The sequence below is a fragment of the Anabas testudineus genome, chromosome 3 (assembly GCF_900324465.2).
Source record: "Anabas testudineus chromosome 3, fAnaTes1.2, whole genome shotgun sequence".
NCBI classification, from domain to species: domain Eukaryota; kingdom Metazoa; phylum Chordata; class Actinopteri; order Anabantiformes; family Anabantidae; genus Anabas; species Anabas testudineus.
The window spans coordinates 21691772-21705787 of record NC_046612.1 but is presented as its reverse complement, the minus strand read 5'-3'; the positions used below and the strand labels follow the sequence as shown (position 1 = coordinate 21705787).

The 14016-nt window shown below is 43.6% G+C and overlaps 1 protein-coding gene across 2 annotated transcripts in view; it reads left to right on the top strand.

The window, feature by feature from the left end:
• Positions 1 to 8079, top strand: part of LOC113174462 (tyrosine-protein kinase CSK) — a 37711-nt gene extending 29632 nt beyond the window's left edge. For both annotated transcript variants that reach the window (XM_026378500.1, XM_026378502.1), the window contains 9 exons: positions 468 to 687; positions 3310 to 3403; positions 4000 to 4065; positions 4179 to 4278; positions 4408 to 4498; positions 4673 to 4746; positions 5263 to 5458; positions 6182 to 6268; positions 6605 to 8079. In XM_026378500.1, coding sequence (XP_026234285.1) covers positions 468 to 687; positions 3310 to 3403; positions 4000 to 4065; positions 4179 to 4278; positions 4408 to 4498; positions 4673 to 4746; positions 5263 to 5458; positions 6182 to 6268; positions 6605 to 6787 — 1111 coding nt within the window. In that variant the 3' untranslated portion in view covers positions 6788 to 8079. The remainder of the gene's footprint in view (positions 1 to 467; positions 688 to 3309; positions 3404 to 3999; positions 4066 to 4178; positions 4279 to 4407; positions 4499 to 4672; positions 4747 to 5262; positions 5459 to 6181; positions 6269 to 6604) is intronic.
• Positions 8080 to 14016: the final 5937 nt, after the last annotated feature.

The window sequence follows — 14016 nt, the reverse complement described above, 5'->3', positions numbered from 1 at the left end:
TGTTTCCTGTTGATTGGGTTCAGGTACTTTCTCAGTGACTCCACAAGACGAGACAGGGCCCTGCCTCTGTACTGCTCAAGCTGAACAGACTGGAAGTGCTGCTACCGGCTTCCTATTACCGCCCCACAGTTGTTTTTCACTTCTCTTTTCAGAAGGAGGCTGTGGGTCGTGATACGTGGAAGTGGATCCTTCTGTGCGGCAGTGAAATTGAAAACTGATATGTTGTATGAACTGTAAAAGGGAGGAGATGATATTCTCTGTTGTCATACATGAATCAAATTGGTCTCTACTACTCTATTATTGTCCATTAACCTGTGTGGCCATGAACATTTTATACTTTTTCAATCTCAGACAATTCCCAAAAATGTCTTACTTTCTTTTCTTTTGATCTCACACACCTTCTCATCAGTTTACTTCTCTTTTACCCTTCCTAACCTTTATTTTCTGCCTCTCTTCCCTCCCTGAAGTTGGTTTCATGGGAAGATAACTCGGGAGCAGGCCGAGCGGCTGCTTTACCCTCCAGAGACGGGTTTGTTCCTGGTGAGGGAGAGCACCAACTATCCCGGTGATTATACCCTGTGCGTCAGCTGCGACGGCAAGGTGGAGCACTATCGCATCATCTACCACAACGGCAAGCTCACCATCGACGAGGAGGAGTACTTTGAGAACCTCATGCAGCTGGTGGAGGTGGGAGACAGTAGAGAACATAGCTGTCATCTAAGCTCCTATTTTTTCTTTACATAATACCCTTGATACCCATAATACTCTTGGCTTTCTGTGTAGCAGCTGTAAAGGATAATTGGCCATCATTACCAGCACCAATTGGTTGGTGGGTCTCTACACTTAATAACAGTAGGAACTGTGAGGCACAACGTGTTCTGCTGAACCACAGAGGGGGGGCTGTTAAGAGTGTTGTTTGTAAGAAAAGCTTTGACCACTGACACTCTGTCTGTAAATGTCACTGTGTTTTCATGTTCCAATAGATACTTCCTCTCTCCTGAAAGTCAGTGAAATGTAGGTTGTGTGTTGTCAGGCTGCTCTATTACACAGAGCTTCTTATATTGTAGTTAGTGGCTAAATTAGTCCTTGGCATGGAGGCTAGGGTGGCATTTCTGATTATCTTGCTGTTCACCTGAAGACTTCCATTAACCCATTACATAACACAAACGCACAAACAAATTCAGTGTCCCCAGGAAAGTTCCCTAAAAATCCAACTAGACAGCACATTGATGTTCTTCAAAAAGCAGTCTCATCCTCTCATTCCCTGCCTGTTATCTGAAAGCAAGTTCTAGATGAAGAGGGAAAGACAGGAGTCATGATAGCAGCGGGGAAGAAGAGAGACAGCGAAAGGACTGGGGGGGCTTTCATCCTCTCAGATAAAAGAGAAGAGCTGGATTGGCGGCTATCACACTTTTAATTGTGCGTCATCTCTTTGCCTTGCGGGACATTGAAAGTGGACAACAGGAATGTGCCAGCTGGCATGAAGACCATCTACATCCCTGGTGCATTCTGGTTATCAGCCACCCACAATCTCTCTCTATCTCTCTCTTTATCTCTCTCATGCTCACACCCTTCGGGCTCGGTCCTGCCTCCACTTCCTCCTTCTCTTTCTCCCCCTGTCTCGTTGTTACCTGGAATATTGTCTCTTAGTTATCCATGTCAGTCTTTACATTGCTTTCCCTCCTCTAGTCGTTCTGTCCTGTCTGCACTCCCCAGTGTCCTCTCTCTCTCCCTCTCTCTCTCTGTAATAGACCATGAGAGCATTCCACACATTCTTGTGTGTTTTTCCGGCTTGCTGACTATTCCCCTGCTCTGCCTGCCCTGCTCTTATTGGCCTGTTGCAGCAGACTTCACATACTCTAGATCTAAATATAGATATACACAGTATATGCATAAATGTAAAGTGACAGGTCCAGGCCTCCTTCTTATCAGTCACCACACCCACAATGATGATGATGTGTATGTTGTTCACATCTAGTGATCTAGTGATACTGGTGAAGTGGTTAGAAAGATGGCTTTATATGGGATTAAAAGGGTGTAACAGTATAGTGAATGTATTGTCAGCTATAATTCCCATTGTGTATTTTTACCCAGTGATTACACCCTTGTCTGTTAATTATATATGGTGAGATCTTGATTTATCCAGTACCATTGTGTACTAAAAATACATTTTCATGCATTAAAACACTGTATTTAAGTAATTCTATGTGTTAAAGACATAGTATTAATTATGCAGCATCCAGATGCGGATTATGTAGAAACAGTGCACAGTTATTGACAAATGACAATGAATTATGCCGAAGAAAATCTAAGTTTGTGTATTTGTTGTTACTGTACTTTCAGTGCTGTTTAGACTAAAATGAGCTGCCCTCTGTTTCACCATGCTGCCCCCTGGTGGTTAAAATTGTAACTTGTACTTGTGGTCTATACACCACGTGACAATTGTATAGCACTGATTTTGTTGGTCAGGGAGCTTCTTCTTTTAGCTGTTCTATTAATTTAGTGATTACACACAGAATATGTTAATACATATCACCTCAGCTGTCTGAAGGAAGGAATTAATTCATTCTATGTCTCACATGGTTTCTTCTACTTCTGTCTTTTACACTTGTAGTAGGTGATTTTTTTCTCATATTGTATTAGAATATTTCCAAAACATCAACATCTGCATATTTATTGTTAATGTCTAATCTGAAATTGGCAGGTATTGGTTTAGCAAGTAAAGATTTGTTTGTTTGTTTTTTGTTGTTGTTGTTTTGTTGTTGTTTGTTTGGTTTTGGCTAGTGTTTGTGTTTGTGTTTGTATTTCTGGGGTCCAGTGGCTAACCCTGGTCTACTGTCTAAATTTCAGCCTGTTATGTTGTGTCTCTTTGGTGGAGGCGCCCTTAATTTTACAAACACCCAGAAGTAGAGGGACGTGCTCACATTAACTCTGAGCACAGAGTTAAAGTGAAGACAAGTAGCAATAAAACCTTCTTTTTATTGCTTATTGTATGTTGTCCTGTGAAGTACCTCTGGTAACATCATTTTACATATTAAAAGCTTGGATAGAGACTCTCCAGTCAGAATGAATTTGTGAATAGCAGCTTCACATCACTCAAGTAGGTCTACGATGGTAGAGTGGAAATTTCCATACATTAGATGCCTACAGATTTAGACAAAGTGATGTAATCCTTTTCTTTAACAAAATATGAAAACATGTATTTTCATTGTTTCCACTTTCCACATTCTTGCCACTTACATACTGACTTTTCCCTTTTTTCCCCAAATATTTGCATTTGATGTAATTTGTCTGTTCCTCTGTCCCCAGCATTACACCAAAGACGCAGACGGCCTTTGTACCAGGCTGATTAAACCGAAGTTGATGGAAGGAACAGTGGCAGCACAAGACGAGTTCTCCAGGAGTAAGGACACTCTAAGCTCATTAGAGACACTGGCACCAATGCACACAGGGACATTATTGTGCTTTTATGTATGGACTGACACACTGTCCTCAGAAACATGAAGTGGATTGCAGGATGTATGTACACACAATATGCAGACAAAACATGCAGTGTCCTACAAGACTCCATTATCATCCCAGTCCTAATAGCATTAATCAACAGAGGGTAATTAATCTTTGTGTGTCTGGGGACAACTGCTGGGCTTCACCAGCCCTCAAGGTCAAACTGAGTCTTTCTTCTCCACTGTTTTTGTCCTATGCTCTTTATGTGCCCATCTGAGCTGGCTAATTCTTACATTAGGAAGGTGAGAAATGATGAAGAATCTATCATTGAAAACCAGAGAAATTTTTACTCTACTTTGAATGTATAACTTGCTTCTAAATATAACTTATTTGCTGAGTAGTTTAGTAGTTGTGGTTATTTACTTCTAAAGTCATATTAATAAATCTTAGTTGTTTTTCCCTCAAAGTTGTTGAGTAACAATAACAGACCACGACATGATGATTTGCTTCTCTGACTGTGAGCTCTGTTTATGGTTATCTGTCCTTACTTTGTAGGTGGCTGGGCCTTGAACAGAAAGGAGCTAAAACTCCTTCAGACCATTGGCAAAGGAGAGTTTGGAGGTGTGCAAATCAGTTTCATTTATTTTCTTACTTCATGACAGCAATGATGGAGCCATGGTAATGGAGACCAAGGTTATTGTACTAAAACCTGATTCTGTCTGTGTCCTTGTCAGACGTTATGGTAGGAGACTACAGAGGGACCAAGGTGGCGGTCAAGTGCATCAAAAATGATGCCACAGCGCAGGCGTTCGTCGCAGAGGCCTCCGTCATGACGTAAGATCCTCCAACTCTTTCCTTAACACTCCCAATGAAAATGATGGTTTTTTGTTCATTTGTCTTATACATTCTTCAGAGTATTTGAAATGTTGTATTCATTTTTTCCCTTTCTTTTTTTTTTTACAGGCAACTGAGACACAACAACCTGGTGCAGTTGCTAGGGGTAATTGTTGAGGAGAGGGGCAGTCTCTACATCGTGACAGAGTACATGGCCAAGGTCAGCAGCACACGTTTTTGTAGTTCCCTTTAATAGAAAATGCCTAAAACATCTTTCACAAGCCTTATAAATAAATATAAAATGACAACAGTCTAAATACCTATTTAATAAGAACTCAAAAGGATGAAACCATAATAAAACTGTGGTGTAATAATAATGTGAACTATTTCACAGGGCAGCCTAGTGGACTACTTACGCTCTCGTGGACGGACCGTGCTCGGTGGAGATTGCTTACTCAAGTTCTCACTGTGAGTCCTGTTCATCATCAGCGTTCAAGTACCTGTTAGATTTGTACAAATGTCAGATGTTTATTCAGCACAGCTCCGGGTCTAGGCTGAACTGCTGCTCTGTACTTGTCAGGGTTTGAGTTGAATTTCAAAAGAACAGCGTCACTCACTTGACTGGAAACATAAAAGAGCCATTGTTTTCACAAGCAACCATAACACAGCTTGTTTGCCTTGATAAATGGCGTCTTTATCTGCAAGTCAAGTGCTTTAAAGTCCTCATAAATTTTTAATTTAACAGTCATTTAGCTGATGCTGTAAACCAGAAACCATTGCACTCAGATTAGTGGGCATAAATGAATGCGTCTACATGAGGTCCTTCATGATTCATTTCCAGCGTGAGCTGTGTGAAGTATTGTCTAGTATTCTCTGATTCAGCTTGTTGTGTTCTTCTGTTTTTTGGAATGCTTAACTTCAAAATGATGATATCATTATAAAGGTCAAATGATCTCAGTCTTCATCCATCATCTCTCATGCTAGTGACGTGTGTGAAGCCATGGAGTACCTGGAGGCTAACAACTTTGTGCACCGAGATCTAGCAGCTCGTAACGTGCTAGTGTCCGATGACAACATCGCCAAGGTCAGCGATTTCGGCCTCACTAAGGAGGCCTCCTCTATACAGGACACTGCCAAGCTGCCTGTCAAATGGACCTCCCCTGAAGCACTAAGAGAGAAGGTGAGAGAGGACAAGAGGTGGACAGGTAGCAGAGCTTGGTAACACCTAAGATTATTTTTATAACATTTGTAAACGTTTTCTGACGACACATAAACTACACGAGGTGCAGAAAACACAGATATAAGTTACATAAAGGGGGTTTCTGATGCACAACCAGTGCACCTACATTGTTATTTAAGGCTACTAGTTCCTCTGAGTAAAGGAGCAATTTCTCTCTGTGGAGCTCAGTGGAGTGGAATCAACAGACAAATAATACAGTTTTGCTTTGTGAGTAATTGTACTGGGGGACCCACAACAATTAGAAAAGATGCAGCTGTCAGCAACTTGTCATTGTTATACTGCAACAGAAATAAAGAAGAAAGATGCTGAAAACACCTTACTAACAGTGTGGGGTAGTCAAGGGAACGTGACTGTAAGAGATGGGAAACAGAATATTGAGGGTGTGTACTGCTGCAGTGTCGGGTGTAACAGGATTTTCTACCTGACAGACGTCTGCAGACAGGAGTCAGACAGCTGTCAGAGTGAGATTGACATTATAATATGCACACCAATAAAATGATATAAATAAATATTAATAAAGGATATTAATAAATCAAATGTCCTCACATTTCTTTACTCCAATGTCTGAACTATCAATAAAAACAACCTAAAACCTGGTTTGGATGCATAGAAGCTGCACAATGATCTTTTGTCTAATGTTTGAAATGTGGGCTCTTCCAACAGAGGTTTTCCACCAAGTCGGACGTCTGGAGTTACGGAATCCTCCTCTGGGAGATCTACTCGTTTGGGCGCGTGCCTTACCCTAGAATTGTAAGTCTCTGTGAATCAATCAGGTCTGATGTATGCCAGCAGGTGGCAGGCTTCATTGCTGAGATCAAGATATTTATATTTATTTATTTTTTATTTTCTACAAGATTAATCAAATGTTCTGCACCTTCAGTGTTGACCTCAGAATAATTAGATTTTTGGCATTTCACCGCTGGAGCAGGTGATGAAAATGCCTCTATTTGCACTGTAAATTATGAATTTAGTTTTCCGTGTTACATTAACATATTTATTACCTCTGCCTGGAATTTTGTGCTGGAGTTGAGTCAGTCAGGTGCATCAGCTGAATCTCACATTAACATCGCTGTCTCTGTCCCGCAGCCGTTGAAGGAGGTGGTGCCCCGGGTGGAGAAGGGGTACAAGATGGACGCCCCCGACGGCTGCCCGCCGGTGGTGTACGACCTAATGAAGCAGTGCTGGACCCTGGACCCAGTGATGCGGCCCTCCTTCCGTATGTTGAGGGAGAAGCTGCAGCATATCAGAGCCAAGGAGCTCTACCTGTGAAGAGGAGGCATGAGGGGGGAGGGGGCGTAGGAGGGAGAGGAGGCGGGGGCGAGACGCAGCCCAGCACAGCTGCAAAGTGGAAGGAGGAGGAAATAAAAAAGAGGGACCATAGCCCCTTCCTCCTGTCTGCCCAGTCTGTTGACCCATGGGACTGCCATAACTGTGCCCCCTCCCCCAACCTCCAGACGTCCACCACCAGACGTCCTCTGCTCCCACACAAAGGACGGCTTCCTGTTTGTGTTGTATAGCTTTTTGCCAGTTTTCCCTCCTCTTTCGACGGGCCACTGCTCTTTCCTCCTTCTAGACCTGCCACTGCTCACTCGCTCTCTCCTCTCTTGGTCCAAGTTTCTCTTCTTCCTACATATTCCCTCTCTTTCTTACATTTTCCATCCCCCCTCCTCCTCTCCTGAACATGGCATTAACTGGAGGGGAGGCTGGCCTTTTCCTCCATGTTTGTCAGGTGCTCCCCCCAGTCCCCTCATCATTCCTGGATTCTGTATCGCCGTGTGGCTCTGCATGCTTTTTAGCCCAGATCTCTGTCATTCCATCCTTCTCTTCTTCGATCCCTCCCTCCCCTCGGCATGGTGTCAGGTGTGGGGCCTTCGCTCTGTGCCAAAGTGCCTCCAGTCTACAGAGCTCCAGACTTCCCTCCAGCACTTCTTTTCAATTGGACTATTGTGGTTTGAGTTTTTTTTATTACTTTTTTTAAAGAAATCTTTTTTATTGTTTCCTTTTTTTATTCTTTTTCCTTTTACTTTCTTTTTTTTTTTCTTTCAGGGAGGTTACTAAACCGTTTTTTTAACGCTGTCTCCTCCGCCTCCAACATCTCCTCGTCAGGCTGGATTTTTGTTGTTTTTGTTTTTATTTTTTTTTAAGAGAGCATTAACAGGAAGAGAGTGAATTTGGGAGCCAGCATCACGTTTATCCTCCAACCAAGACAGCTCAGAGGACCAGTTGGGGTGGGGGGGCAGGACAGTAACAGGAGGAGAAGTAGTTCACAAACATGGTCGAGTCATCATACGTGGGCTTGTTTTTATATCAAAATATATTTAAAGGATTTAAAAAAGAAAAAAAAAAAAAGAACAAGGATAAAACTGACTGTGGCAGAGAAAACGAAAAGGACTTTCAGAAGCCAGGAACGTCCTGGTGTTAGGAATGCTCAGTGTCTCTGTGACCGCTGGGGTCGGGGTGGTGCATGCTGTGTGAGAGGCCTTGGGGTTCAGTTGTCAGTGCTTTCAATGTTCATTGTTTTATTATGCTATCATGATTATGAATAAATCATTCCATCTGAACCGTGTGGAAACACCATCATTATATCAGCGTGTGTGTGTGTGAGTGAGTGAGAGACCTATTGCTATTCTGAATACTGTTAATAAGAGGCCACATTATGGTGTTTGAGACATATTCCATCTCCTGGAGTTCATGACACAGCAGTAAAGCACGTGTTCTGTCTCTCAACAGTGTGACAGGAGATGATCAGTGTTGAGTGTCTTGCTCAAGGGCACCTTGATAGTAGTAGACGATGAGGAGGAGTAAGTGTCATTCATAGTTCATTCATTCTCCTACTAGATTTCGAGCCAGCAGCTCAACTGCTATAATAGAGCACAGGTATTTAGATTAAGATTAACTGATTATTTCTGTGTTTTCAGCCACACTCGAGTAACCGAACTCTCTGGATTCTACAGAGCGTTACAAGGTAAATGTGAGGGGCTTGAAGATGCAAAATGCTCCTATTTTCTCAACAGGCTTTGTCCTCGTATCTAAATAAAATGACACCTAGCTTTTAGCTTCCCATCCCCATCCAACAGCGTCGAACAGCCGCATGAGAGGAGAAATTTGTTCTTTGATTTGACTGTTTAACACGCCGTAAGTAACTTGTGACACAGATCCTGAGACAAAACGACCGTGAGCTGATGATCTAAAGAAGTGTGTCTTGTGTCTCTCTCAAAGCCTGATCTCTTCACAGATGTACGACTATAAATAATCCTCCTGTGATAATCTTTTGACAGCATCAGCGCTACGAACAGGTGGCAAAGTGTCAGCGCGGCCTCATAGGTGTGAAGCGGTATGTTATGTTCGTGTTCTGTCAGTCGAGTGGTTTGCAGAAGTTAACACGGAGCCTCCTCTGCTCTTTGGAGAACGTCCACTCACCCACTGTGGGTTGAGACCAACAATCTTCCAGCCTTGTGCTTCCACTTTAACTCCTTCAGCGCTTGTCTTTTTGATTTTGACCAAACCCTGCTCTCCCTCCTGTATCGTCTCTCACTGCAGCAAACGGATATTTGGAGCATAATTTCATGTGATTCCTATGAATTTTAATGGCGGTGACAGGGCAGTAACAATGGGTCTGGTTACATAAGCAAGGCAGTTTGTGTGCTCATGGCCAAGACTGTGCTGCTGTCAGGACCTATCACGCCAGCTCCAATTTACCATGCTGCCATGGCTGCACGAGATGCAGAGCTGCAGAGCCCCCACCCCTCCGTTTGTCTCCTCGGCTCTGGCAAAAAGTACAAGTCATTAGCCGATTGTGGGAAGATTTTTGAATGTTGCTAGCCAACAGTCGCCACCAGGAGCCCTCAGACTGTCTGAGAACCCAAGGGTGCTGAAAAGGAGCAACACGGGCCTAAGTCTTAAATTGCAACTGGGAAGGAGTGATGTCAGAGGGATTAATATTCATATAACATGAGATATTACACATCATGGTTACATTGTAAGTCAGGGGGCAAAGGTCATGACATTCAGTTTCTTGTTCAACTTGTCACTGTAGAGACAGAAAAACATCCCTTCACATTACAGCATGTTCGTAGTACAGTAAAACTTTGTAATTTCTCTTTAAACATGATGAATTATATTAATTAGAGCTCAACGTGAGGTACCACAGGAGCCTGTCTTGACAGAAAAGAGAGAGAGAGAGAGAGCGTAAACGCACAGCTCTCATGTCTGGATGCTTCGCTCTTTCATTCACACTTAACTAATCCTGACAACCACACAGCTCCGCGGTCTTAGCAGGCGGACTGATGTGTTAATCAGCTCTCGATAAGTTATGGATCTGTGCTACTGACGGCAGCCACGCGGAACTTAACAGCAACAAATTAGTCCCTGAATTCATCTGATTACGATTCTTTTCTCTTGGCTGGGAGGGGGGAGCCGGGAGCAGACACTGGGAGCCGGCTGGCTTTTTGTGGCCCTCCTTTGTGTCAAGCTGGACCTGACAGATTTACATTTGTGACAGAATGAGGGTGAAGTAGTGAGATGTGTTGTTTTTTTGCCTTCAGTCTTGGCTTCATGTTCTGTTGCTGGGTTACATGGTGGCAGATTTCATGAAGCCACACGTCTCGCTGGTAGAGACACATTTCTGTGTGTCTCTCTGGCCCACGATGAGTCAGCTTTTTTATTTTCTTCTTCTCTTTTCTCATTTATCAACTTTTGTTGTTGTTGTTGTTGTTGTTGTTGTTTTTGCAGCTCCAGCCTGCTTTCTATTCGCACAGATGGACCGCTTCCACCTTAACTTTTTCCCAGGTTTCTCAAGCTTTTCACACTTATGTGAATCCATTAAACCACTGCATGTTTTCACACCCATAATGATTCAGTTTTTTCAAGGGAAACACAACAGTAGTTATTTTCTGGTGGGTGAGAAATGTTTTTCTCTGAACCCGTCCAATTTTATTTTTTATTTTTTTTGGCAAAAGTCAGACGAGAAGCTTAGCACTACATCCTGTGACTAACTAGGAAATAACTAGGAAACTAGAGCTGCTGCCAATTAAACATAAAGACCGGAAACAGTTGGCCTGGCTCATTTTAGGACTTTTCAACCGCAGGAACTAACTAAACTGGAACATGGTACCTTAACTCGAACTTACCCTACAAGTGAGAGGCGGTCACCTCTGGTTTGCGTTTCTACTTCCTCTCTTATGTTGGTTATTGCTTACACCCACTCACAAGTTTTTACCTTCAACCCATGACAAAACGCAGAAGTCCACTCCAGTCTTTACTGTACAGTCTAAGACACGAGAGTGCTGTTGATCTTTTCATGTCACTCGCAGCGAAAGCGTTTTGCCTAAGATGTCAAACTATTCCAGACGGCTCAGTGATGCTGCAGATTGTAGGGAAGAAACTCCCGTTACCCCTGAATTACTGACACTACTGAGGGGTTTGTTTGCACAGCTCCGGCGCTGTCATCGAGAGTGTGGGAGTTCTCCATTTTCAGCCTGTTTCAGGGACAGGGAGCGGGCGTCGAGCTGACAGGAGATGAAGTAAATGATATTGACATTATCAGGCCAACATTCGGCTGGCTGTGTCAAATGTGCACATGGCCCCGGTGACAGAGATCTTCCCTCATCACATGCCTTTTTTCTGTACGGTTTCTCCCCTCGCCACTTTGCTGAAAGGCCTAAAAATAGGCTGTTTCCTGCTGCAATTAGTTTCTATTTGGGGACAGTTGCACCGAAAACAATGTTAGTCTTTCAGACACGGGTGCCACTTTTTTGTCCTTGTGTGAAACGCTGCATTCAGTGTCTGGTGCTGTGTCACAGCTGTGTAGCAGCCTGAATCAGTCCCCTGTTGGCCACATGCAACATATGGAGTTTATTCAACTCCAAGCTCTATTTACTCTGATACAGTAACAGTTGTGTCTGCGATGTAAATGTTGATGTCTTAATTTTACCATTAGTCACCGTTTTGTTCTCAGCGGCCTTGGTTTTCTGTTAACGTATGTGAGTGCTGCAGTGGAGCTTAGTATGACTCGCTCTTGTGCCGACAACTCTCTGTTTTCATGTCTGACTGCAGGAGGCATGACCTAATAAACAGAGCTACTCATCAGCACAGCGACAGTTCAGAGACTGCGAGACAGGAGGGAGCATGACTTCAGATGTCAGTCAGAGAGCAGCATCAGGACATCCTGTGCTATACCAACAGATCTTCAGCTCCTCTGAGTGAAATACAGGAACTCATGTCTTATTTAAATGTTTCACATACTAATGTTTTACATTTGGTAAATATTGTATAGTTCTTCTTCAGGGAACGACAGTGAGTGGACGCTCATCATCTCTAGGGTCGGGGGTCAGCTGCCCGACTTCTCCTCTCTGTATGTCCTGTCCTCCTGTCAGTATCATGTTACAGCATCCACACTCTCTCCATATGAGCTGTGAAGCGATCCCTACCCAATGCAGTTGCTTGTAATAGATGCTATACTGTTGTAGCACATGCAGATCGAGGCCTGCTGAAAATAATCCACTGACCTCTGGAAAAAGACTTTGACTTTATTGTGGAATATGTCTCTGTAAAATCCTAATGTACACCTCTGTGTCGATGGTACCCTCACATATACTGTGAGGGTCACCCATGTTATGGGCACTGATGTCCACATACCATCACAGATGTAACTCTGAAACATGGACATGTTTTCACTAAGACATAAGAGACACCGGCAGTGTTTCTGTACAGAATTCATGTACGGCTTCCACCTTACAACATCATTATTGTCAGGTTGATTTCTCAGTGCAGCTCTGGACTGAGTTAAGTGAGAATGGTTCTCCAAAGTACTCCAGAGCTCATGCCGCTCGCACACAGCCATAAAAATGTCAACCTGCTGTTGCCTAAAGTCATTGGGACTGAATGTGCTCAGATTCACATTAACACAGTAGAGGGTTTTATGGTAATAGGTGAAGTTCTCTAAGCTTAATTGGCATAACAACCAACACAGTAAGAAGAGCGGTACGTTCTAAACATCCTCACAGTGTGATCTCCACGTTAACAGTGTATTGTAGTTAGAAAGCTATTTAAATTAATTAAGTCTGAGGTTGAATGTGCTTAAGACTTAATTGTGTCTTGCTGCTAATCAGCGCTCACGCTGTGGGCCACACTGTTTAGAAGCTCATGCTTGGGACCGATAACACACAGGGGCCGGGTCCGACAGTGGATCTGATGGATTTAAAGTGCAGCAGTGATGTCATGATGGACTGATGCAAACCGGGATGCGTCTCCTCTATGGGCCCACCCTCGCGTCTCGCTCCGAGGGTCGTGATGGCTCACAGACGGAGCGAAGCTGGAGAAGCAGGATAACGACCAAAAACAAAGGCGAGCCTCGTCCACCGCGCTGCACGTAAACAGTTCCTGCTGCCTGTGATGTAACACCGACCTGCTTTTAGGACCTCCTCTTTAAATAACTCAATAGTTGCCCTACAGTGTTGGCTGACATGTTCATTTGACTTTGTAAAATATCAAGGTTCCCCGAGTCGAAGAGAACATGTTTTCTGCACCGCTTGTCAGGATGAATTTGCATTTTGCTCGTGACATTTCACCTTCTCCTGCCCCGGGCCTCCAGCTCGCTGGTTGCCAGCGGTGGGGAACCATGCCAACACACATCTCAATAAGGAGAGCGTGAAGGGCCCCGCGGCCCCTGGGAGTCACCATTAAGATACCACTTGATGTTGTAACTTTCCTTTATATATTGTCCTCTTAAAAAGGAGACGGACAGACAATGAGAGGTGAACAAACGTGTAAAAAGTGTAATATTAGAAGAACACAACCCAATTCCAACGTCGATGCTCTCTTAAAGCTGCTCTAATCAATGTTTCCATATTAACAGTGGATCAGCAGCACCAGTTGGCAAAGTATTGTGTTCCTGGTGAACAGTGAGGATCACTTATCAGCTCAAGAGCCCAAAACAGAGTTAAAAGGATAGCACCGTGTGCTATGGCTACGCCAACCACAGCAAATACTGTGCACAGCTTCACAGACACACATGCAGGCCAGCATCAACACTACATGACAAAATACAAATACACTCCATCCACAGGACGCAATTACATGAAACTCAACAACAAAGCGAAAGCCATCTGCAGAACAACGATTTTTTTGTTGTTGTTTTTGTTTTTTTTAGGTACCGTGACGTCGAGCAACAAATGGCGCTGGTAAACACGAACAGGCCGACTGTAGTTTACTGACATCACATCACAGCATTTCTGGGTTTTGAAGTTCAAATATTTTTCAGGGATGTCTCGCTGCCATTTGGAGACGCTAGTGTGCAAAGTTTGTTGGTTCAGCTTGAAAGAATCTTCTCTCCAGACAAGCTGGCAGATGATGTGAGGTTTGATGAATCCTCGCAGTATGAGTCACAGCAACAGTCCGACGCCGGGGATTCATCACGGCTGCTGTCATTCAGAAGCAGGAGTTTATCACTTTTTATTATAGACAAGCTGGGTGGCAGGCTGCATGAGCACACACTGACT